The sequence below is a fragment of the Leptonychotes weddellii genome, chromosome 2, assembly GCF_054177405.1.
Source record: "Leptonychotes weddellii isolate Sample4059 chromosome 2, ASM5417740v2, whole genome shotgun sequence".
In the NCBI taxonomy this organism is placed as follows: Eukaryota; Metazoa; Chordata; class Mammalia; order Carnivora; family Phocidae; genus Leptonychotes; species Leptonychotes weddellii.
In genome coordinates, this window is record NC_138370.1 from 173,890,099 (window position 1) to 173,916,377 (window position 26,279).

General features: G+C 51.4%; 1 protein-coding gene across 2 annotated transcripts in view; it reads right to left on the reverse strand.

Annotated features, from left to right (window-relative positions):
* Positions 1-93: 93 nt before the first annotated feature.
* The window catches only part of CRMP1 (collapsin response mediator protein 1), a 69,352-nt gene continuing 43,166 nt past the window's right edge, over positions 94-26,279 (reverse strand). For both annotated transcript variants that reach the window (XM_081812654.1, XM_081812655.1), the window contains exons 5-14: positions 23,351-23,412; positions 21,200-21,280; positions 16,132-16,200; positions 14,540-14,660; positions 11,718-11,874; positions 10,331-10,472; positions 9,268-9,438; positions 5,028-5,207; positions 3,916-4,081; positions 94-1,157 (exon numbers count right to left, since the gene is read on the reverse strand). In XM_081812654.1, coding sequence (XP_081668780.1) covers positions 1,066-1,157; positions 3,916-4,081; positions 5,028-5,207; positions 9,268-9,438; positions 10,331-10,472; positions 11,718-11,874; positions 14,540-14,660; positions 16,132-16,200; positions 21,200-21,280; positions 23,351-23,412 — 1,241 coding nt within the window. In that variant the 3' untranslated portion in view covers positions 94-1,065. The remainder of the gene's footprint in view (positions 1,158-3,915; positions 4,082-5,027; positions 5,208-9,267; positions 9,439-10,330; positions 10,473-11,717; positions 11,875-14,539; positions 14,661-16,131; positions 16,201-21,199; positions 21,281-23,350; positions 23,413-26,279) is intronic.

Here is a 26,279-nt window from a genome sequence, read left to right on the forward strand (position 1 = left end):
GCTCCAATCATCACAAGGAGGAGGGCTGAGCGTTTGCATCTAACGGAGCTGCCACCCTTAAATGAAAACACTCTAGTCAGGCCAGCAGGCTGTTTCTTTTCTTTATTTTTTCACAAGCTTTGAATTCAGAAATAAGAGCCACAATAAGTCAGTTGGTAAGTAAAAATGGGGGGTGATTACAAAGGAAAACTTTGTACAAAACTTTAAAAATCTGACTGCCCCGTCAAACACCTCGAAGGGACCAGGAGCGGGGCAACGGGGAGCAGCTGTTGCCCGACCATCGTCAGCCCTGATGGGGGTGGGGAGCCCCCTTTCTGAGTGTGAACCTGGTTAGGCCTGAAGTCGGAGCTGGCTGGAAGGACACACACAGACCAGAAGACAGCATGGCGAGTCACAAGTGCCACGGAGACCAGAGTTTCTGACACAGGACGTGGATGATGTTTCTCTGCAAACACTGGAAGGCTCCCCTGCCTCTCTGAGAATTCACAGAAGGTTTTCAAGGGGGGTGGGGTGGGGAGGAGTGGGGCAGGCTTCTTTCTAGCGTGGACTTGGGGTGGGGGCAATGAGTAAACATCCTCGCGGTAAAGAGTTTTGGAATTGCCCCTGAGGGCTTGAGGTCTCGGCATTGTGTCTACATTGGTCCTTGGCGATGTTCCGTCAGATGCACTCACAGACTTGCACACATAATTTAGTAACATGCATCAACTATCCTAGAGCAGCTACAAGGGTGCGAAAGGAACCACCCAGAGATTCATGGAGCCCGTGGAGTCAGAAGTGGGAGGGACAGTACAAGACGATGCTAGAACCTGCGTTCACTAAGGAGGGAAATGGAGACCCATGCTCTGAGGTGGAGTCGGCATGAACACACAACTGTGGGGCAAGGAGTTTCCAAGCAAACACACCACACTAGTACCACTTCTTCCTAAACAAGAGAGGAAAGAACATCATTCAACTTTTCCCCCCATCAGTACCAAATAAAACTGCGGATTTCTCAATCCCCGACAGGGAAAGGAATGGACATTCCTAGAACGCTTCACGCTAGCTCATCTGTCCACTCGTCCGCCTTCAGCCGAGACTGGTGATGTTGGAGCGGCCACCAGGGGGCGCCACGATGCGGTGGCCGGTGCGCCGGGGATTGTTGTCATCTATCTGGGCACCTGGAAGAGACGGGGCCAATCACTGCCGACAGGTTCCACCTGCTGCTCCTGGGGGTCGGGACGCTGAGCCCTTGTCCTGACATGCCCTCCAGCCTCCCCACCCTTTGGGGCTCAGTCCAGGCTCACCTCTGGGAGGGCTCCCCAACATCCACGGGGTTCACTGCTCTCTCCTCTGTGCCCCCCTCTGGCTCTGGCGTCACCCTCTTGCAGCCCTGGCCGCCCTGCACTATATCTTGCCTGGCTTCATGTTCTTGAGCCACGAGGACAAGCACTTATTGAGTGCCTACTGTGTGCAGGCATAGCCTTGGTGCTTTAACATATGTGCTTGAGTTTAGGGTACACAGCAGTACTATGAAGGGGGGTTACCCCAAGTGTACAGATGAGGAATTGGAGGCTCAGGTCATGCACCTTGGGGGGGCAAAGCTGGAAGGTGGGCAAGCCACAATTCCAGCCCCAACTGGTTTGTCTCCACAGCTCTAGCTCCTATTGGATCAGAACAATGCACAGTAGTTCCCGATGCTCCGAAGGTATTTTATGTACGGTACGCATGGGAGTGCATGCGTGTGTGTGTGTGTGTGTGTGTGTGTGTGTGTGTGTGAGAACTACTCAGAGCTGGATTTACCCACCTCGTTTGCAATGGCCAGATCTGCATGGGGGAGGGGCATCATTTTTTTGTTTCCAATCTGCAAAACCAACCATTTGTTATACGTTCTCTGGCAGTTAAAGATGTAAAGTTCCAGCATCAAGCCCAGCGCCTGGTGCTCAATAGATACGTATTCAATGAGTAAGTAGTGACTGATGGACAAAGCCAAAAGGAGGGATGGTGTGAGAGGGCCCTGAGGTCCAGTCCGGAGAGAGGTTGCAGTACAGATCATGTCTGGAATGTGGGTGATTTGGAATCAGACCCTCCTTCCCTCAGCCTTCACTTCCTTTCCATTGAGTGAGAGGAGCGGAGATGAAGGGCCTTCCATCTCCGAAAGCCACTATGCATGTAGCGTGGAGAGCTGCCTGATTTTCTCAGAGTTCTCTTGGTAGACACTGTGTCTTCCTGGGAAACCAGGAACTTCCTCAAGTCCCAGAACCAGAAATCAGGCCTAATACCTGTTTCCCCCATAATCCTCTCCACCTTGCTGGTTACATGTTTGCTACTCTGAAAGCACCTGTCGGGCAAAAGGACCCTAGTGCAGTCAATCACGTTGCATCTCTATAAAGTGATATTAAGCTGGTATTTAAAAGGCATCTGTGAAGTCATTCCTGATTCAGAAAGTGCCTACGGTGCTGGTAACAAATGAAGTCACCTGCTAACCTGCCGTGAGGCGGGCTGGGGCAGGGCGGTGGGTCTGGGAGATGGTGAGCCGACCTGGGGCGTGTGGTGGTGGTGGAGCCCTTCCAGCAGACTTTTCATTTCATTGTTCTTCTAGTTCTAAAAGGGAGGGGTTCCCCCCCGTATTTAATACTAATGGTGAGTTGCATGTCTTGAGGAGAGGTCCGGTCTGTGAACTCCATATAGCTTCACCCAGGTGGCTTGTCCTGGCTGTGTGTCCAATCCCTGTTGTGTTGACTGAGCATCAGATGAGATACATGAGTGGTGTTTTGGGTCCACTGGTGGAAAAAATACTAGTTCTCTTTAAAGACTGGAATCACACTCAGTATATGAGAAACCCTGGCATGAAGGCTCATGGGAAGTAAGATGAGCCCCCCCACACAACTTACGTAAGATGAGCACCCCCCACCACAACTTATGTCCCCCACTGCATAATCGCTGAGACAGACACTCCCCGGATGGAGGGCAGTTGTCACCCCCACAATTTAAGTGAAGAGTCATCTCTCTCTCTGCCCCTCCATTCTCATTTGCTAAACATATCAGCTTCTCAGTTTAAATGGTTTTCACTCCTGTTAGATCAGAGTCGGCAAAGGAGGGACCACTGACAAAGCTGGGCCACCACCTGTTTTTGTATAGTCCATGGGCTAAGAATAGTTTTTTACTTTTTTTTTTACACTTTTCAATGATTACATTTGAAATATCTACTTAATATAATACCCTAAATTTTGCCTCTTGGCTCACAAAACCTAGACCATTTACTATCTGGTCCTTTAAGACATTTGCTGGGGGCGCCTGGGTGGCTCAGTCATTAAGCATCTGCCTTCAGCTCAGGTCATGATCCTAGGGTCCTGGGATCGAACCCCACATTGGGCTCCCTGCTCAGTGGGGAGTCTACTTCTCCCTGTCCCACTCCCCCTGCTTGTGTTCCCTCTCTCGCTGTCTCTCTCTGTGTCAAATAAATAAAATCTTAAAAAAAAAAAGACAACACTTGCTGCCCCCCGGAGCAGACTGGGGACTGCCCAGCTGTGTCTCATCCATCACCGTATTCCTAGCATCTAGCCCAGTGTGTAACACATGCTAAAGCCTCAGATACGCTAGGGGACAAAATTCCCATCAATCCCAGCGTGTGCGTGTCTGCCCTCATGTGGCGAGCTCATGAAACTGCAGTGTCCCTGGGGTCTGAGGGACCACGTTCAGCTTCACGGGGAAGGCGTGCTTAAGGATGAGCTCAGGGCCAATTTTTGTGCAGACTTCATAACCAGGGTCAGGCGTCTCTGTGGACCCCTGTGGAGCCCCTCTGCTTTCTGACCTCCCCCCACCCGCTCTGCTACTCCCAGGAAGAAAGGAGATGGGGCTCCCCACCTGATCCTTGCTTTCTCATCTAGCGCGCAAGGGGGCCTCTTGGAAGTGCTGTGGGCATGGGGGGCCTCTTACCTGATAAACTGAAGTTGGACTGGTGGAGGTTTCTGATGGGCGGGGGCTGGTGTTTGGAAGGCGAGGACTTGGCAGAAGGAGCAGGAGTCGCATATTTGGGTGTGGCTGGCACCTCGTACACGGGACCGTCGTACATGCCTCTGGGAACACCTTGCAATCCCGAAACCTAAACGGGGGGTGGGGGAGGGGATGGATGGGCAAGATGCACCTGCACCTTCCCATTCAGGGAGGCCGGAGCCCTGCGGCCGGATAGTGACCTGAGGTGACCTCAGGGACACGCGCGCACGCGCACACACACGTGTGGGTACACATGCGCACACATACCCCACATGCATGCATTTACTCCCCATACACACACGTACACACGCAATTCACATGTGCACACATGCACATGCATGCACCCATATATACAACCCGACACAGACATGCACGTGCATGCACGCACATACATGCACACAACACACACACACACACACACACACACAGCTCCATACAGGAGGACCCCAAACCCATTTTCAAGAGGAAAACCCTTTCCCTGACACACCCACCATCCCCCTCAAGGACCACTGAATCATCTATGGTCTTGCAGAAGGTGGGCCCAAGACAAGGATTTGGGGGAGCTAGTTTATTTGGGAGGTGATTCCAGAAAGAAGGGGGAGAAGAAGGGAGAAAACCTGGTGCATGGTGGGGTGATGGGGCCAGCTTTGAGGGCAGCCGGCTCAGGGAAATTGGGAAGCGAACGTCTGCACGGACCCTCTTGCGGGGGCAAGGCATGGACGATGGTCTCCATCCCCACGGGTTGAGCGTTGCCCCGGGGAAGCCCTACACCCGTGACTATAGGTCTGGCCACCTTTCTCTTGTCCTCTTCGTAATACCTGCTTCTCGCACCTCTGGGGTGTCCCTCAGTTCCAGCTGGGGGACCCCTGAGATGATGTGGGATGCGTACTCCAAAGCAGCTCCGGTCAGTGTTACTCCTGCCACCCCTCCCATTCCACACGTGCATGCCCCTTTACAGCCCACAAAATCCCGGGGCCTCAACTCCGGCCCCAGGATGCAGGCAGGGCAGTGCCATGGCCCCTGCAGCCGTGACTCTGGACCCCGGCCCCACTCACCTTGCTCCTGATCCTGACGCGCTGGTAGAGGTACTCGGGGAAAGGCTTCCGGGGGATGAAGTGGCCCACGCCCTTGTTGACGTTAATGTTGCCGTCCTCGAAGACGATCTTGCCCTGGCTGATGACCACCAGCGGGGAGCCGTGGCACTCCATGCCCTCGAAGATGTTGTATTCCACAGCCTGCACGGCAAGAAGCACAGCGGAGCCCTTACCGCACTGGGTGTAACCCTCCCGCCGTCTTCCGCGGGCACTTCCCGTGCTTGCCCTCTGGAAGCGTCTTCTCCGGGGCCGCGTCATATTCCCGTCTATGTGCCTTCCTTAGCAGAACCAACCCTCGCTCGCTCTTGGGCACTTAGGCTGAGGGTGGTTTTACAGAATCCAACTAACGTCCGAGGCATCGGGAACGGGGCCTCCCTGTTGTCTGGCCATGTGCCTGCTCTAGCTACAATGGGCATTTTTGTGTCTTTTTAAGAAATATCTTCTTTAGGGGTGCCTGGGTGGCTCAGTCATTAGGCGTCTGCCTTCGGCTCAGGTCATGGTCCCGGGATCCTGGGATCGAGCCCCACATTGGGCTCCCTGCTCCGCGGGAAGCCTGCTTCTCCCTCTCCCACTCCCCCGGCTTGTGTTCCCTCTCTCTCTCTGTCTCTGTCAAATAAATAAATAAAAAAAATATATATATATATATATATATACATCTTCTTTAGAGTTAGTTTTCTATAATTAAATTACTGGGTCAAGAGATAATGAGCTTTTTTAGGGTACTTGTTACATGCTGCCGAGTTGCTCTCCAAAGGCATCAGACCACCCGACACCACATCAGCAGCAGGACAGAGACACTTCCTTGGTTTCGCATCCATGAACTCCCCTCCAGCACTGAATAAGGTCATTTTTATATTTTCGATTTCTTTCTTTGGTTTGGCTGATTTGAAAGTCAAAATATGCTCTTAAAAATACACATTCCTTTCATAACTCCTAAAGGGAATGTAACTACCACTAGCCAACTGTTTTTTTATTATTTAAAAAGTAGGTCATCTAGATGGTAAAAGAAAAATCAAAAAGCACAAATGATACTTGATTTTAAAAAACAGGTCTCTCTGCCACCTCGGACTGAGACATCTGCCTTAAAGAGATTCTTCTGAGACTCCAGATATTTTCGGAGCATGAACAACAGTCTCGACACTGCAAGAGTTCCATACAGATGGCTTTTGCCCGAATTTTTCTCCTGACCTCAGAGATTGTTCCATATCGGCACAGGTCCCTATTAAAAATGTTTTTAACACCCTTTAAACCTCTGTACCGTATTTCCTCACAGGGGGAATTGATTTATCCAGTTCCCAGAGATGGACAACTGGATTGTTTAAACCCATACTGAACCACATGTCTGTGTGTCCACACTGGCCTGTGTGAGCATCTTTCTAGATGGGGAGTTGGGGCCAAAGAGTAAATGGATCTTTAACTTTGATAGGTTCGTGCTCCCTCACCTGCCTCCTGCCATCTGACCCCACCTGTGCCCCATTAACCACCAGGGTCTCGGTCGCTGCTCTGGTGAGAAATAGCATCGTACTCTCTCTCTCCCTCTCCCCCACTGCCCCTCCCCCTTTCTCTCTCTCTCTCTCAAATAAATAAAATCTTAAGGAAAAAAAAAAAAAAAAGACTTGGATAAGCAGGGCTTGCCCCTTAGCATTCCAGAAATGTTTGACTATTCTCACGTTTAGCATCTAGGACCTCTGCTTTTCTAGCTAAAGGACAATTCCATTCAGTTTTCTGATGGGATTACTTCAAACTTATACATGAAATTAGCAAGAATTGCTATGTTCGCTCTAATAAATCGTTTTAGCATAAAAGAACTTGTGTTTATAAAAGTCTTTAGTTTTTGTTGTTATTAGAAACAGGATTTTGATTTCCATTCTATTTTTTGAAGTGCTTTTGAATTACTTCATAGAAAAGCTATCGATTCTTTCTATTGGTTTTTAATCAGCCAATGGGTTCTCTTATCAGTTCCAGTAGATTTTGGGAGCCACACTCTCTCTGCGGCTGCCTCCCAGGACCAGGCGGATGGTCTGCTCTCTGTTGTAACGTTTGCTAATCTAATGCTTCTTGAGTCACCCTGAAGGGACCCGTGGCGTGCTGACTTACATCCCACTGAAGCCCAAATGCGGAGCATGAGTGACCCAAAAGGCAGTGAGGAAACAAGCCACACTGCTACCAGTCGAGACTGGTCAACCTCCCAGCTCGCCCAGCCCCACCCGGCCCGCTATTCCTCGTGCGGGAAGGACATGATGTGCGCCATCGTGACCCTCCTAATCGGGAAGCTCTTACGAGGCTCAGGCTTACCCCCTACAGATGCCACATTCGATATCTTGCCACTACATGGGGTTTTAAAAGTTGTTTCGTTTCCTAAAGGTAACATGTGAACGATGTAATGAATTCAAACAGTACAAAGGACCACAATTACAACGAAATAAACTGGGACACCTTGGGTGGCTCAGTCAGTGAAGCGTCTGCCTTCAGCTCAGGTCATGATCTCGGGGTCCTGGGATCGAGTCCCACGTCAGGCTCCCTGCTCAGTGGGGAGCCTGCTTCTCTCTCCCTCTGCCCCTCCCCCCGCTCTTGCACGCTCTCTCTCTCTCAAATAAATAAAATCTAAATTTAAAAAAAAAGGAATGAAGTACTAACACACACCACAGTGTGGACGAGCCTCTAACCATGAAGCCAAGGGAAATAAGGCAGACATGAAAGGCCACACACTGTGGGATCCTTTTCCGTGATACGTCCAGAATTGGCAAATCCAGAGGGAAAGAAATCAGATCCCCGGTCGACAGGGACTGGGAGAGGAGAACAGGGAGTGACTGCTAATGAGTCTGGGGTTTCTTTCTGGGGGGGATGTACAACCTTCTGATCATACAAACCACCACAGCGTACACCCGTGTGCAACGACCTAAAGCAGGCGGGTGGCGGGGTGGCAAACACCCTCAACCGCCAGACCCTCTCAAACGTTCTCCTGATGGGACACCTTCCTGACACCGCGAGGGAACACGTGCGCTCCTGCATGACCAGACCTCTCTCTGCGCACACGCATCACTGCGTTCACAGGGATTCCAGCGGGATCGTGTGCCTGTGAGTTGGTAAGCTTGGAGAACGGGGTACACCTTTCTCCAGGGAGGAGACCTCAAGCTCGTTTCCTCCTGATCCTGTCCCCAGGGATGGGGGCTGAGGGAAGGCAGCGTGTCACTAGGGAGCACTGGCTAAGCATGACAGCCGGCTGGCGAGCTGGACAAGACTTCTACAGCCCCATGCCATCTCCTGTGGCCAAGCAGGGACCTGGGGGCCAAGCTCATGAACTGCTACGAACAGTTCTTGTCGCTTTCTTTTGAGACTTCCTTGTGCCTGGGGTCCTGTCCTCATGCATGTGGCCTCGCCTCTCCCAGCAGGTAACCCCTGAGAGGCTGGGAAGCTATGCCCATGTGACAATGAGGACCCCGTCACAGGGCAAAGCAGTGTGCACACACTCTGCCTCCCCGTCCGTGTCCTGTCACAAGACTTAGTGGGCCAGGGTCCAGGATGTGGCCTCCTGTCTCATGAGTGTGGACATTAATCTGGACCCAAGATCATTGCTGGCCTTGCAGAGTGGACTTGAAGCAAGCAGCAAGGGAGGGGAAGATGGTTTGTCTCTCTACGTCCTAGGTTTGCTGGTGGAGTGAAGAAATCAAGGGCACATAGGATACAAAGCACAGAAATAACCCACAGCCATAGGCTTGGGGCCTGGAGCTTGGGAAAGCATGCAGCCCTGTGGTGTGCTCAAACACAGGGGGCTCTAGACCCAACCCTTTCCTCTGCCGAGTGTTAGCAGTCACCCCAACATGAAGTAGGAGGTTTCTGAGATAGGAGATCAAACCCTTTCTAGCTTGATAACTAGATTGGAGAAAGAATCTTGGACCTAAAACTTCTCTGAGCCTAAGAATGCATGCATCTAGGGCAGGGGCCACCGAGAGAGAGAGAGACAGAGAGAAGGAGAGAGAGAATGTGTTCAGTAGCACATCAGCAGCTTAGCTGAGCCAGCTCAAAGCCAGTCTCTCCAACTGGCAGAGAAATGTGAAGGACTGAGTCATGCCAGATAGCAGATCACATCCTGGTTGGAAACTCCATAAATCATTTTCAACCAGAGGCTTCTAAAGTGGTTGCCGACCAAGCAAGAACTGCTTACCCAAATCAGGAGCATCTCAGGTAAGCCAGGACTTACCGACTTGTGACTCTTGGCTGTTATGGTCTTCACCTTGTCGGGGTCCCAGATGACCACATCGGCATCCGAGCCCACGGCAATCCGCCCTTTCCTGGGGTACAGGTTAAAGATCTTGGCTGCATTGGTGCTGGTAATAGCAACAAACTGGTTCTCATCCATTTTGCCCGTAGCCTAAAGGCAAGATCGGCTGATGAGAAGAGTGCCCCCCATCACAGGGCTGGGGGAAGGGCAGACAGGCACAAATCTAGACCCGCCGACAGGAGTCCTCGAGAGCAGTCTGGAATTTTCTCCTCCCCCGCTGAAAACAGGCCATCCTGAAAGGGCACAAGGGCCTGGCCCCACTGGAGCAGAAATGTAACTGACCACTCGGAGCTGCGTTGACATTTGCTCAACGGCCTCTGTGGCATCTTGTCAGGCCCACTGGGGCCAAGTTTAATAGAAAATAAAAATCTCTGGCTCAAGTCAGGGATCAGGGTGTGATGTGGGGCGTCCTAACGCAACAAGCACCCTCTGTACCCACTGTCAACCCCAGACACACGGTTTACAAAGTCACCCTTACAGGGACTGAGATGCAGTCAGAACAAAACTAAAGAAAACGTTTTGCATCCTTAAAGAACGCTGGGCAGCTGTCAGGTTCGTGACTGCAGAGGACCCCACAGGACTTGTGCTGCTCTGTTAAGAGTCACACCTTTCCTCGCGTGCTCTCCTGGTGTATTCTGCTCCTGCCTCAAAGCAAGGAAAGGAGGAGCTTTAAGAATCAGCAGTTCAGGGGCGCCTGGTGGGCTCAGTCGGTTGAGCAACTGACTCTTGGTTTCAGCTCAGGTCATGATCTCATGGGTCGTGGGATCGGGCCCCGTATCGGGCTCCACGCTCAGAGGGGAGCCTGCTTGAAGATTCTCTCCCTCTGCCCCTCCCCCACTCACTCTGGCACCCTCTCTCTCTCTCAAATAAATAAATCTTTAAAAAAAATTTAAGAAGAACCAGCAGTGCACTATGTGCTAGCTTTTGATGGGCCAGGCAGGGTGCTTCTAGAATGGGGATAGAGAAACAGGGAGCGCCTTACCACTGCCTTGTCCCAGACAACAGTCATCCGCTCCTCAATCCCGTTGACGCCCTCAGGGATCAGAGTGAAGTTGTCCTTGCCCACCGCCTTCTGGGCAGTGCTGTAGGGACAGTGGCCGCTGCCCGTGACCTGCAGGTCCCCACTGCAAGGACGAAAACAAGGTGGGGGGCCGACCTGAGCTCAGGTTGAACTTCAGGCACCCAGTGCAGGCTGTGAGATGAAAACCCCAAGAGATTCTGGGGAGAGGATTTGGGGCACATCGTGGGCATCGGCGAGTGACATCGGAAGGCCCTTGTGGGGAAGGCTCTGTCAGTGTGGGCTCCGGGCTCTCCGGGTAAGGCTCCCCAGGTGGGCCTCCTCTTCCTCACCTGGAAGAGTGGACATCCGCCCAAAAGAGGTGCCAGATGAGGTTCATTGAGGGGGTGAGGCCAGATCAGGCTTGGCCTTGGGGCACATTGTGGGGACTTGTGATCCATGTTGAGAGAAGAGGATCCTGCGGGTCTCCAGGCAGAGGAGTGGCTTGGTCTGACTTGGGGTTTAAAATCTGGGCACTGGTTGGAAATAGACGTGTTGTGGGCATGGAAGGGACAGCATAGAAACAGGCCTGTCAGAGGCAAGCCAGGATGGCCGCAGCGAAGGGGGCGAGAAGTGGTCAGATCCTGGGGCCTTTGGCCTGAGTCCTGCCATCTTCAGAGATGGGCAAGACTGTGGGAACAGCAGCTCTGCGGGAGTGATGCGCAGTCTGTTTGGACTTGGAGCTGCCCACCAGACATCGGGCTGCAGATGATGAGCAAGCCCATGGATATGCAAGTCAAGGGTTTCTGCATCATTTGGGAGAGATTTCCATGGTAGGTACACAACTACCAGCCCCTTGGGGCTCCTCCTGACCAGAAGCCCAGACTTCTCCCCATCCAGCAAACTCCTACTCATCCTCTAGCTCCAGGCCCGATGTTGCCTCCCGCATGAAGCCTTCTGCAAGTCTCCTGGTTCTGAGCATGTGTCTCTGCTTCTAGAGCAGACTGCACACCTCACCACTTAGCCTTCTCTTATGGCCTAAGTGTTCCTCCCTCACACTGGCCAACAGCAGGGAAGGGACCAACGTGGCTATACTCCTACTCTGTGCACATACCCAGGGGGTGCTTTGCAAGTAACAGTAGCCACGTACTGAACCCTAAATTCTAGGCCATATTCCTACACCATCTCATAACCAGCTCTGCAAGAGATACCATGTTCTCCCCCACTTTGCCGATAAGTAAACCAAAACAGAAAGCCATTGTGGGTTATGTGACAAGCCCAGGGTGATTCCTGGATTCTCATTCCTCCTCCTGGGTGCTTCCCAAGATACCACAGTGGACCCAGTATCCCCCAGCCACCCCTCGGCTCTCACCAGGCCAGCAGGGAGGTCAAGTAGTCAGGCGTGGTGGGGTCTGGGCTCAGGGGAGGGGAGGTCACAAATGCTGCTGCCTTGGCCCAGTTCTTACTCCAGTAGTGGGTGCCATCGGTCCCCAGGCTGGCAGCGATGGGCTCGCCAAACACCAGGGGGCCTGCGGGGGCAAACACAACACACGGTCAAGGGCGGATGGTCTCTCGAGGGGGATCTGGTGGCACAGAAGTGGAGGGTCAGAGACGGGAGAATGATGCTCCAAGGGGCAAGACGTTGTCTGTCCTTCTCCCCTGCGTCACCACCGAGCCCAGTGACCTCCTGGCCGCCAGGCACTCAGCACTGGCTGGCCTGCCCAGCAACCTCCCGGACTGGTAATGCGTTTAGCATTTGGATAGGACCATTATGCCCTTTGGCAGGTTTGTCATTTCAGGCCCAGGACGGGATTTGCTGTCTCAGGGCAGATGTGGCCAAAAGCCCATCTTCCAATTAAGGAGCCGAGTTCAAGTGTTTTACTTGGGAGGTGATTCCAGGCAGCACTGGCTGGGGATGGAGGAGGTGACACAAGGCAGAGAAAGACGTCAAGAACAGGTGAGTAGTCACCGAGTCACGGCCATGGGCACCTGCAGCTCAGGGCCACTGGGGCCTCTGGGAGAGTGCTGACCGCACCCCGGGGCCATTCCACCCCAGGGCCAGGGAGCTGGGCTGTGCACCCACCAACCCACCACTTGATGGCTGCTTCCAGAGCATCGCTTTCCAGGAATTGCTGCCTGCTTCCCAGGGAGCAGGCCTGATGTGCTTCAGCCAGAACAAAGCCCACAGGCATAGCCTCAGATCTGCTCGCAGAGGCAGATGCTGCCTGGATACAGGCCTTTGCCCAAGGCCACCGTGCTGGCCCGACGGGGAGGCGGGCTTTGAGCTCCAGCGATCAGGCTGCCCGAGAGCAGGTCCCGCACCGATGGGAATGTTCTCTATTCGTGCTGCCCAAGACGGCAGCCACTAGCCTCATGTGGCTCGAGCACGGGAAATGTGGCTAGCACAGCCAAGGAAGGCATTTCAAATTGTATTTAATTTTACTTAATTTAAATGGGAACAGCCACGTGTGACGGGTGGCCACCGTATCCCTCTGTGTGGCCAGGACCTGCGTGCTTACTCCTGCTTCCAAAGTGCTGTCACGCTCTGCCTCAGTTTCCTTATCCTTAAAATGGAGCCAGTTCTGAGCAAGCTGTGTTATACTAGAGCACTGTCTTTTAATGCCTCTGTTTGTCAGCTTTCTCTGAAAAATACTAAAACAAGGTACTGTGGGTTCAAAGCTGCTCTGGTCCCACACGGTAACCACCAGCCCCACGTGGCCGTCAGGCCCCCGACGCTGGGGTTGGTCTGAACTGAGATGCGCTGGAACGTGGCAGACACACTGGATTTCAAAGACCGCACACACAAGAATAGCACAAAATATCTCTAATACTTTTTATGTAATTGTATGTTGAAATAATAGTTTGGATGCCTGAGGTTAAAAATATCTTATTGAAGGTATTTTTAAAAATATAGTTAGTAATGCTTCCCATTTAGGGCTCCCGTGAGAAATGAGGAGCATCACGTATACAGTAGATGCTCAATAATGGCTGTTGGGTTGTTGTTGATTTCCACCCGGCCTTCCGCACTGACCCACAACTCCCTGTCAGCCTCACATGACACAGAGAGGGACCGGGCAGATTGATGAATGTCCTTGGCGAACGTCCACCAGCCACGGTCTTCATATAATATGCACGACCCCTCCTCTGTCAGTCTGTCTGTTATTCTCTCTCTCTCTCTCTCCCTGAGTTTGGGAAGGAAGCTGCTCTTTGGAGCCTTCTTCATTCTCAGTCTGGTGACTGGTGGGGGACTGTGGATCTCACTGTCGTGAAGGCTGGGGACCTGCACTTGGGCCCCTGCTCCGAGGATCCTGCGGTCAGAATGTACCCACTGAGCCCTCCACCAATGGTCCTCAGCACGGCAGGCAGCCTGGTACTGAGGTCCCACTTGGGAGGTGAGGGTACCAAGGCAGGAGGTGAATGGCCAACGTGGAACTGAGAACGGCATCAACCAACACCCACGGAGCCCTGGGGTCCTGCCAAGGACTTCACATCTATGAGCCCTAAGACTTCACGTCTTAGAGACAAAGCAGCAGACGCTCGATGCAGTTCAGTGGTGCATCATCTTCGAGCTGGGTGGCTGGTTTCCTGGGCCACACTCACCTGATGTCTGGCACAGGGCTGCGCCCAGATGGAAGGCTCTGGAAACCCATCTTCTTCCTTCCCAACCCACAGCCAAGGTTCTGCATGAGCCCCACACCTCACCCTGGATGCAGGCACCAACCACGGGGCCCTAGGCAGGGGACACAGGATGATGTGCCCAGAGGGGACCTGAAAGAGGGTGGGCAGGATCCCAGAGTTGATGCAGCCTGGCCCCAGCACTGACTTGATGGAACCCCCCAGAACAGAACTGGAACAATGCAGAGCTCCTTAAAATACATGGTCTCAGGGCACCTGGGGGGCTCAGTCCGTTGACTCTTGATATCAGCTCCAGTCATGATCTCAGGGTCGTGAGACCGAGCCCTGCGATTCTCTCTCTCTCTCAATAAATAAATTAATTAAAATAAAATACAATACACGGTCTCATCCGATCCTACAAAGTGGGATGATTTACCTACATGGGGCACAGGCTGCTGGCAACTGTCAGGGTGTCTCTGCTCTGGGCAGTGGCCCCATCAGTGAACTTGACCTGCTGGACAACTCCCCTTCCTTATGGCCCAGCTGCCCTGCAGGAGGCCCAGGCGCTGGGCTACGTACCTTTCTTCCTGGCCAGGGTGATGATGTCCGCTGCACTCTTGCTCATCACCTTCGTGATGTACACCGGGCAGTTGATGCGGCCAGCAATGGTGATGGCCCGAAACACGGCCTCAGCCTCTAGCTGGGGACACGGAAATACATGGGTCACGGGAGGGAAGGACAGAGCGCCACCACCCCCCAAGCCCCTAGGGCTCTCCCTGAGTCAAAGCCCTTCCGTTTTCCGTTAATTAAGTGTGGCCAGAGGCAAATCTACTGCCTCAGGGGAGAAAAATATTAAGATTTCTAAAAAGAAAGGAAAAAATTAGTCAAAATGTATTTGGTTAGGGGCGCCTGGGTGGCTCAGTCGTTAAGCGTCTGCCTTTGGCTCAGGTCATGATCCCAGGGTCCTGGGATCGAGCCCCGCATCGGGCTCCCTGCTCTACGGGAAGCCTGCTTCTCCCTCTCCCACTTCCCCTACTTGTGTTCCCTCTCTCGCTGTGTCTCTGTCAAATAAATAAATAAAATCTTAAAAAAAAAAAATGTAAATTTGGTTAAAGGGTTGGAAGGCAGAATTATGTTACTGTGCTTGCTTGGAACCATGCTGCATGTTCTGTTAGGAGGGGACAGACCAGGCAGGATAAAGCATCAGAAGGCCCATAAAACCGTCCGTTACTTACAAAACGCCTGACATAACCAAACACATGTGTCTGACATACGTTCCTTCGTGCATTCGATAACCACGGGCAACTGCTTACTGTTTGGCTTGGTCTCTGCCCCCTCTAGACCAGCACTGCTCAAACACCAGGACCAGATATGTTTAGTAGTGCTTTGTTTTTAATTTCCAGTCCGTTGATGCCCCCAACGTGGTCCCACTGCTTGTGACTGGTACTGAGTCACAGTGCCCCCAAGACGGTCCCCACCCAGCTCTCCTGGGTGAATGTACTTGTCACATGCCTAGATGCAGGGCAGTGTCCATGTGCTATAAGGGGTTTGTAAACACTGTCTCTAGGTCTGTCCTGACCTCACCAGGGACCAGGAACACCACTCATGGGCCGCGGAGCACTGTACAGATCAAGGTAAAAAGTCTATCTACCCACGTGTTGTGGCCCCAGTGTCCAGCACAAGGCCAGGCCCATGGCAGACACACACACACACACACACACACACACACACACACACACACACAGCCTGCCACTTGCAGGGAAATTCATCCATGCTCAAGTCTTAGAACACTCTGGGCTATGTGCAAGGGAAGCAGTTTCGTCGGTTCTAGGTCTCGAACATGCGGCTCCATCTTCCTATCACCAAATACATAAGGTCCTCAGTGAGGATCCTTCTATCCAGTTATGACACTGAACTGTTCATGGGCCTTGGTATGGAGCTCCTGGGCCCGGGGACAAGCAGGGCCTTTCCCTAGCTCCTCTGATTGACGCCCAGGCCCCAGGGCTCCCAAGTCAGAGGGCAGACCCCAGGGAAGGCCACGTGTGCTGGGATGCTCCTGTTGGGGGGATGGGGATGGAGACGGGGGCTCTGGCTGGGCTGTTCCAGCTGGAACAGCATCAGGGTAGGCCCTCAATGATGTCAGATTCACACCCCGGGGGAGGCTCCATTACCTCCTCAGGTCTGCTCAGAGCATGACCCTCGGGACCTGTGATGCCCATCTCCAAGATCCGCTTCTGTTCCTGCAAGACAAGAGCACCGAGTCAGCGACTGTAGAATGTCGGCCGGGAGAGGCCGGTCCTCCGCCCCCATTAGGCAGATGGACAGCTGAGACCCCGGAAGGTGAGTGGTCTGCAGGGGTCCAACTAAGGCTGCGGGTTGATCCAGCGCTCCTTTGCCCCCTCCACTCCACCTGCCCCGTTCTGCACCCTGGAAACCTACCTCCCCACCTGCTCTCCCTTCACCAGTAAGAGGAAGGGGAGGTAAGAAATGAACTCTAAAGACGACCGGCCACCTTTCCGGGCCCTGCATCTCTGCTGCAGGGCTCTCCTCGGGGAAGAAATGGGGTGTCTGGGTATTGCATGAATGTGGAAATCGAAGAGTCCTACGCTGGGAGTCCAGCCGCAGAACTGGCCATCTCTGGGACTTTGGGCGAGTTGGCCAAGTTCTCTGGCCTCAGCCTTCTCGTCTTCACATCGGAGACAAGAGCCCCTGCGTCTAGAGCTTCTGCACGGAGTCAGCGACGGGACCAAGGGTGGGGCAGAGCTCACTGACTGGCAGCGGGCTCTCACTATTCCTCTTCCTGGGGCCTGTCGTTCTATCAGGAAGCCTCTACCTTGAGCTTGTCTTAGAGCCTGGAAATGATTCCCTGTGCTAATGCTCCAGATTCAAACCCATTTGCTTCGAGCTTTCCTTGCCAAAGGAATACTATAATTTCTCAAAAAAAACCTGTTTTTTATATTGCCCAGATGTCAGCTGCGCTAATTGTCACTTGCGCGGTTTCTGTAGCATCCTCAGGCACATCCCCTACAATGGGCCCCCAGCCCTATCAGCCATGGGAAAAAAAAAAAACATAATTTCAACCGCATCTCGGGTTATTAAGCTTGAGCTTATTGTGAGAATGTAAACTGTAAACGTCAAGATCTAAGAGCTGGGGTGGATTTAAGTAAACAACAGAATAATTTGAGCTATTGAAGATGGTGTTTACAGAGCATTTCTGTACACTGTTTACACAATAACTTATGTATGGAGAGATCCCTATGCAAGGCCGTTTAGCTGTCCCTTACTATTTCTGTTGGAAAGAAGGCAGGAAGCGAAGAAGGCAGGAAGGATACAAGACGCTATCACGGAGGAAAGCACAGATTACAGAAAGACTAGAACAGGGTTTCCCGAGAGAGATGGCGGGCTGAGCCCACATGTTATCTTCGCTCCCCGCTGAAACCCCACAAAAGTGACAGGAAAGGTACACAAAAGCCATGAGAAAGCAGAGCGGACAATAAAAACAAAATTTTAGAACCTGGAAAGCAGATGAGCAAAAGGTAACAGATTTATTGGAGCTGAGAAAGCTAAATCCTACGTGGGCAGTATGGAAAGCTGAGACCTCCCCCTGACGTTGAGCCCAGGAACTGGGGGCTCCCGGCTGCACGTCTCACACGCCGCTGGTGGGCATCTGGGGTTCGTTCGCTCTGGAAAACGGTTCAGCAGTTATGACCGAAGCTGAATATACATGTCCGCACCAACCAGCAATTCCACTCCCGGGTAGATACTCACAGAAATGCAAACCCAGGTTTCACAAAAGCTTTATACGCAACAGTCCCAAATTCAAACTCTCCCAATCTCCATCAATGAGAATACATTATGACCTATTCCTGCCTTGGAATTCTACAGTAATGAAGAAAAGAAAAAAAAATTGTTTCGTGGACAACAGGGAGGAATCTCACAAGCCCTATTTTGAGCAAGAGAAGCCAGACATAAAAGAACACATACCATATTGTTGCCTTTTTATCAAGTGCCAAACTAGGCCGAACACGTGTGTGTGGTGGGCGATTTCTGAGAGGCCCCCCGCGGGCCCGTCCCCGGCTCCATGCCCTGTGTAACCCCCTCATTGCAACTATACTGAACTAGCGCCTTGCTTCTAATGAACAGAACACAGACAAGAGAGATGTCCATGTCTCTGGCCGTCACTGTTGAGATGACATCACAAAGGACTATGGCCTCCACCCTGCTCACCCCCACTCCCCCTCCCGTTCTCCCACTGGCTCCCTCGGAAGGAAGCCAGGGGTTCTGCTGGGGCTGCCCGCAGGGCAAGGAACCAAGCGGGCCTTTGGGGAACAGCCAGCCAAGAACAGAGGCCATCAGTCTGAGCTTGCAAAGAACTGAATCCTGAGAACAAGCACTGGAGTGCGGCTGGAAGTCCCGCCCCAGTCTGGCCTGAGGACGGCTGCAGCCCTGCCTGACGCTGCAGCCTGCAGGGGACCCCACTACGCCACACCTGGACTCCGACACTGCAGCCTGTGGGGGACCCCACTAAGCCACACCTGGACTCCGGGCCCACGGGACCAGAAGATAATAAATGGTTATTGCTTTCAGATGCTAAGTTTTGGGGTTCCTGGTGATGTAGCCACAGAGAACTAATGTAGATAGTGATGCCCGGAAGTAGGGTGTTACCATAACAACCTCCTGAAGCTGCGGGAGTGGCTCTGGGACCAGGCAGTGCAGGGGGGCTGGAAGGATTTCAAAGCACGTGCTGGACAAAGCCCAAAGTGGCCTGGAACAGACTGTCAGTAGAAAGGCGGACATTGAGCAGCTTGGCAGTGAGAGCTCAAAAGGGAACGAGGACATTACTGGAAGCTGGATCTTGCACCGGAACCTACTTAAAAAAAAAAGAAGGAACCAGGATATGATGGTCTTGAAAATTCTCTGCTTCTCCAAAGAGCAAAAGATAGTGCAATTAAGAAATGTCTTCTGGGGGTGTCTGGGCGGCTCAGTCCGTTGATCGTCCAACTCTTGACCGGCTCAGGTCATGACCTCAGGGTCCTGGGATCGAGCCCTGTGTTGGGCTCGGCACTCAGCATGGAGTTTGCTTGAAATTCTCTCTCTCCCTCTGCCCTTCCCCTCCCCCCGCCACCATGCTCTCTCTCTCAAATAAACAAGTCTTAAAAAAAAATCTAAAAGAAATGTCTCCTGAGCAAATATCAAATCCAGGACATAAGCAGCAGACAGTAGTCCAGAGACAAAACTGGGGTGTGGCCCCACAACGTTGGTGAAGAACTGGAAAGATGGAGGCTTGTGCCTCCAGGATGAATCAGTCACAAAAAAGCCCTTTAAAGAGACTGACGGTGTACCCCCAGAGCCTCTCCAACCGGAGGGCCTCCAGGAAGCTCAGGGCATGAGCAGGATAGGAGTAAGCTTATCTGGTAGAAATCTGTGGGTGTCTTTTGTCTGATGGAGTGAACCACGGAGGGAGTCACAGGAAGCCAACAAAGGCTGGGAGAATCACTTTAGCAAAACCCTGGCAGCCTGGGCTGAATGGTATGAAAGGACACAGTTGGACCTCCAAACTCTACTGGGCAGGAAGGAGGCTCAGCGGCAAGCACATGCTACTTTTCATGGAAAGGATGGATGATGGGAAGTGGGGAGATAGAACCTAGAGCCCAGAAGGTGGAGCCAAGAGCCAAGCAGAACTACTCGCAGGCTCCAAGGCCTAATCAAGGAACTGCCAACACGTGCCCAACTGCATTTCAGAACAGCTATGGACCAATCCTGAAGCCTTCCATTGTCCCTCTTGAAAAGGAATGTCCCCCCACCGTTGTATGCTGTATGCTGTGTATGTTGGGAGGAGGCAGATAACTTGCCTCTTTGGCTCCAGAGACCTAAAGATTGGAGGAACTATCCCCACGGAGCCTCCTCTGCACCTAGATCTGACTTAGACACTTCTAGACTTTGGTGCTGTGATGGGAGTCTGGAGGACACTGGAAGGGGATGGATGTGTTCTGCATGTGAGCGGGACACCAATCACTGGGAGGGCACAATGGCAGACAGCTCTGAGAGGGCCCCCAGTGATCCTAACTTCCTGGCATTCACACCCTTGTGTCATCCCAACTAAGAAGTAAAGCCAACAGCTGACGTTCCTAGCGAAGCTTCGGAGCTCATGCACTTAACCATTGTGGCGCAGCCCCGCTGTGCTCAGAACTGCCGTATCATCCCAGCTCTGTGCCCCACGTAATGGTGAGCAAGCTATTCATATCTGAACCCTGGTTCTCTATCTATAAAGTGGGGATATCTGTGTCATATCTATGTCATGGAGTAGTTGTGAACATCACTATATGAAGTCCATAGCATCATGCCTCGTATTAACTACTTTCATTAGGTGCATCCAAATGTTCTCAGGTATGCCTGATCTTGCTTTGTGACGTCATGACCAACCCACGTCCATGCACCAGAGGCCAAGTGGCGTTCCCTGACCTCTTCTTCCCCTTCTCCATCCGGTCAACCAACGAGACCCATGGACTGTGCTCCTTCCCTCACACACTGTGCTTCTTCTCTCTCCTCTCTTTATCTCCTGTCTTCATTTATTCTGAGAATTGCAGGAGGAGAACCCAGCTGGTCACCCTGAGTCTATTCTTTTCCTGTCAAATTCTCCATCCTACAGCCAGAAGGATCAAAATGCATTCATGTCTCTCCCTACCCAAAATTTTGCATGGCTACAGCCTACTGTGTGTCAGATGCTGGACTTCACATACATGGTATCATTTAATGTTCGTGAGGCAGGTGCTATTGGATGAAGAACAAGAGCCTTCGAGGGGTAGAGTCCCCGGCCCGAGGTGGGGTAGCAGACGGGGCGGGGCTCCCGTCATTACATCCCCTCCCAAGTCCTACAAGACGATAAGCAACACCAGCTTCCATGCGCCTCACCTCTGGTATCCCCCACATTTGCAGAGCATCTCCTTCCGATCCTTATTTGTCCCTCATGGAAGCCCAGTGAGGCCCACAGGATGGTTATGCGATCCCCACCGTGCAGGAGAGGAAGCTGAGCCGAGAGACGATGTGGCCTGCCGAAAGCCCCCTGCAGACGGTGCGTGCATGACTCACACCCGAAGTGTCTGATGCACCATCCAGTTCTCAGCCTGACCCTTCAGAGCCTAGCCACCTCACTCACCAACGCCTCCACCCCTCTGATGGCACCATGACAGCATCGGGACGCAGACTGGAGCGGAAAGGGTGGACATCCAAGCCACTCACCTGAGCTATCAAGTCTCCATTTTCCGCGTGGACCAAGATCACAGCTCCCAGCCCCTTCAGGAAGGTGAAGGCTTCATAGAGCTGAGGGAGAAGCAATGGGGTGGGGGGGGGAGATAAAAATATCACAGCCTGAGCGTTTGCAAAGACGGCTCTTCTGCTCAGTCGCCCACCCGCCAGCCCCTGCCGAGGCAACACGGACGCTCTGTTCATACCGATGGAATGTGTTGCTCAACAAGTTAAGCCTTGGAAAGGGTCTCCCCTTGACCCTGACACCCTCCGGATCCCAAAGCAGGAGGCTGGGGGAAGGGCAGAACTGAACGAAGCCACACCATGGCACAAAATGCCCTCGGTCCTGGTGCTCATCTTGCCTTTCGCCCTCGATGTGGCTCCATCCCACACAGGTGCCTGCCGCTGTTGCTGGGGACAGCCATGCTGAGATGCTGGTTTTAGTTCTACTGAACTTGTGTGACTAGACGTGCTCAGCTTGTGCTGTGGGCCGAGTTCTCTAATAACTCTAACCCTCAGGTAATACACACCCCGCCAGGCATCCGCTTACTTAGCCGGTGCAGGCCCTGCCCACTGCCCATGCCCTGCTCCCACCTGCAGAGGACCTGCACTCAGACACGTGCCCGCGGTGAGGACCAGAGCCGCCACGTTCCCTCTCCAGGGCCTCTCGAATTTTAACTTTGTTCTGCATGCGTGCAAGACAGCACCCCACCCCAGGACGTGTGCTTTTAGATGCAACAGCAGGGGGCGGGCGAAGTGGGGGGCACTTGGGAGCAGGAGGCACCTTCCAGGACCCCCATGGCTCAACTCCACCTGTCCCTGGGGCTCTGGTGGTTAGAATGAAACAGGCGAAAATCTCGGTTATGCTAGACAGACACATGCTACTTTGTCATGAAACTGAACCAATTTTAGCCTTTCCGCGACAATCAAAGGCCTGTAGGGCACCTTGGGGTAAGTTATTCTCTGTAACTCCAGTTTATTTTGTTTTTGTTTTGTTTTTTTAATTATGTTATGTTAATCACCTCCAAGCGTTTATTTTGAAAGGTGAGACCTGGACACGTCTCTCGTTGCACATCGAACTGCATGGTCATAAGGAATAAAAGCTTCTCAGCGCCCATATGTGTGCCAGGCACTGTCCTAGAGTCATGTATTATGAATTCATTCAATCCCCTGACAACCTCTAGGAGGCAGGTGCTCTCATGAGTCTAAAGCACAGAGAGGTTGGGAAAGCTTCCTCAGGCCGCACAGCAAGGCCAGGGTTGCAGCCAAGCAGTCTGGCTACGGCATCCATGCCCTCTGCCGCCACACTGCCCCACAGTTTTAACCAGCAGAGGGCAGGACAATGATAATAAAACCCGGAGTCCCAGTGGTGTCAGAAGGCCCGGTGCCCGGCAGACAATAACCCCAACACCCTGCACCACTTAGAGCATCACTTTCTCGAGCTCCTCTCACCCACACGACAACTGTTGGAAACCGGCAGGGCCAGAGATGGCCACGCTGCAGGGGTGAGAAAACTAAGGGAGGGAGACCTCAGTCACTCGATTGGCTAGAGAGAGAGCCAGGGCTCCCCTCTGGGTCAGAGCTAATGATGTGGTGCCCGTACTTGCTAGATCTCCAGAATGAACTGCCGAGCTTTCGGAAAAGTACACTTTCCCGAGCCCTGCCCTGAACATCCGTGGTGGGATCTAAGATCTGTCCTTTTTTTAAGATTTTATTTATTAATTTGAGAGACAGAGTGAGTGAGAGGGGAAGGGAGAGAGAATCTCAAGCAGACTCTGCACTGAGCACAAAGCTTGACGTGGGGCTCGATCCCACAATCGTGAGATCATGACCTGAGCTGAAACCAAGAGTCGGGAGCTTAACCGACTGCGCCACCCAGGAGCCCCTAAGAATCTGTCTTTTTTTAATGAGTTTTTTAAATGATGCTAAGGATGAGGTGGATTTGGGAACCACCAGGCAAAGGGATCCCGCACTCGACCCCACTCTAGTAGCCAGACAGGAATGCAGGCAGGGGTGGGGACCGACACAGGTCACATAGTAATGCAGTGTCAGAGCCAGAACTTGAACTCAGAACTCTCCCCTGCCCGTTCTGAAAGCTCCCTTGCTTCCTGCCCAGGAGAGGGGGTGTGCAGGAGGAGGACCTACCTGGCTATCAGACATTTGGTAGAGATCCTTATATGCCATGTAGACTTGGAAGGAATTGACACCTGTTTCAAGATAAAAAAGGAAACAGAAAAATGCATTTAAGAAAAAAGCGTTCCTTTTCAGTAAATCAAGGATCACAGTACAGAGTGGTAACTGCTAGGACAGAAGGGTGCCACTGGGCCTCACAGTGGGGGCACTGAACCCAGCCTGGGTATGTGTGTGGGGCAGGGGGGATCAAAGGAGGCTTCCAGGGAAGCCACACAGCTGTATATGAAGGAGAAGGGGAGGAGGAGGGAGAGGAGGGGGAGGGGGACTATTTGGACTGAGAGGCGGGTGTGCATGGGTATGGACGGTAAGGTGGATGAAAAGACACAGAATGTGAAGGTACTAGAAGTGTCCTATGGCTCGATCCAAGGGAACATGTGCTTTTTTTTTTTTAATCCCCTACTTTATTTATTATGGTCAAATACATATAACAAAATTCACCATCACGGCCATTTTCAAGTACACAATTCAGTGGCATTTAGTGCATTCAAAATGTTGTGCAACCATCACCACGATCTACCAGAGCATGTGTTTTTTAAAGCAAGGTGTGACATGCTCAGACTTTTTTGACTCAGAAAGACTATTCTGGAAGTAGTGGGGAGGATGGGTCCGCAGAGTGGCAGAGGGAAATGGCAGGTGGGAAAAGGATGCTGAAAGTCGATGGGACAGGTGTGCCGAGGCTCTGAGCCAGGGCGGGAGCTGCAGGGGTGGGGGATTCAAGAAGGTTGAAATGACAGGACTTCATGTGCTGTGTGGACAGGCCACCAGGGAGCAGGGGACGTAGGAGACTCTTCCCTAACACGCCTTCCATGTGCATGAGGACAGGGACCATGTCTTCTATACTATTTCAATTTGCACACCCGTAATATGTGCTGTGCAATGAGTGTTTGTTCACGGAATCCGGAAATGTCTGGGTAAGAATATGCATTTAGGGCAAAAGTATTAAATGGGATTGAGAATTCCTTTATACTAAAATAATGGCAAAGACAAACCAAAAATCTTTTCTTATGCAGAGAGCCAAGGCAACAAAAATTCCCTGTCCACATTATCAGAAAAAAATTTAAAGAATAAAATAAGATACCAAAATTAACATTAAAAGTATCAGTTTCTAATTAATCAGGTAGACTTAAATAAAAATAATAGGCAATTCATTGATATTGTATTCCTTATAATCTTTTTTAAATCTAAAAACAAAAACTCAGTATATACAGAGACACAGATCAATTACCAGTGAGTAAAAAGATAAAACTATAAGGAGAGGCTAAAAAAATGCTTCATTATTTATTAAAGGTGAGGGGAAATGAATATTAACCTATTAAGCTTCCATGATAAGGATTTTTTTTCATGATAAGAAATTAAAAAAAAAGAAAATTCACCAGAAATTAGAAGTAAATGACACAAACAAAAGCAGAAATAATGAATTAGCAAACGTGGTAAATTTAATAAATACATCCTAAAACTGCATCTTGGGGTGAGTGAACAGGGTCAAGTCATCTCACATTGAAAGCTATCTCAAAAAATGATGACAGATTTGAATTGTTATTAATAGAAACCTTCTGTAAGTTAATTCTTAAAACCTCAAAACAAAAAGCAAATAACCAACACGGTAAATATATCTGCAACAAATTTAACAGGGGTTTTTAAAAAGACCCTCTTATTTAGAAAACACCAGTGGTTACTTTTGGGGGGAGGAGGATGTCATGACTGCAATGGGGCCCATGGATAGTCCATTGGGGGGCATCCGGCAAAGTCTTACTTCTTGCCCGAGTGGGGTAGCCTCATAATAACTCATAAAGCCACATTTTTTATCTGTGTGGTTTTTCTGTTTCCGCTTTATGTTAAAAATATTAAAATAAAAGGGAAGAAGCCTAAAACCCCAAAGGTAAACAGTACTTTCAGACAAGGAAAAAAAAAAAAGCGGCTAGCTAATAAAGATAAAGAGATTTGGTCTTATTTGTAATCAAAGTAATTCGAAATAAAACCTCAGTATTGTACCACAGTTGAAAATATGTTGCCCAGTGCTAGTGAATGTGCATCAAAATGAGTCCCTCCTACATACCAATTTGCACCGGCTTAAAAAACCAATTAAGCAATGCGTATCAAGAGTAGTAAATGTTCCCGTATATTTAGCCTGATAACTCCTAGCAACAGAGCCTTGGAAACACGGTGAGTCCTGGAATTCCCCAAGCCTCCCAAATTCACATATACCATCATCCTAGCTTTCCTCCAAGGAGGTGGCACGGGATACCAATTCTCAACGATTGTGCTGAGCACCTACCGGAAGTCAACCCTTTCATGATACCCTCCAGTTCTCAGAAACCCCTCTCACTCAATCCACCCCATAACCTTGGAAGCAGCCATGTCCATACCATGTGACCCCAGACCACAGATGTTAGTGCAGGGCTGGGCATCCGGCAGATGCTGAGCTGAGCCGGGAGGAGGGACAGAGCCCACTTAACACCCCAAAACACCTGGCTGGTGTCTTAAACAGAGATGTACAACCCAGACAGAGGGTGGGCTGCTGCCTTCCAGCATGGTGGCTACAGGAGTAGAGAATGCAGGTCAAGGGTGAGGGGAGAACAGAGCTGGCTCAAAGGGAAAAGCACAGATGAGCACGAGGCAAGACTCCTTGGTGGGGATCCTTGGATACACATCATTATCACCAAGGCCAATCTGCTTCATTAAACTTAAGCCAAGCTCTGGGGGGATTCTGTTGTTTGCAGTCAAACCCGGGGATGCTGATATCTAGATTGGTGAAGAAAAACGGATTCCTCCACAGTAAACAGGTTTCTTTACTGCAGGGCTTCTCACAGATTTTAACATGATCATGTGTGTTAAGAATATTCAAGAACAGAATAAACAGCATTTCCCAAACTTATTGGAC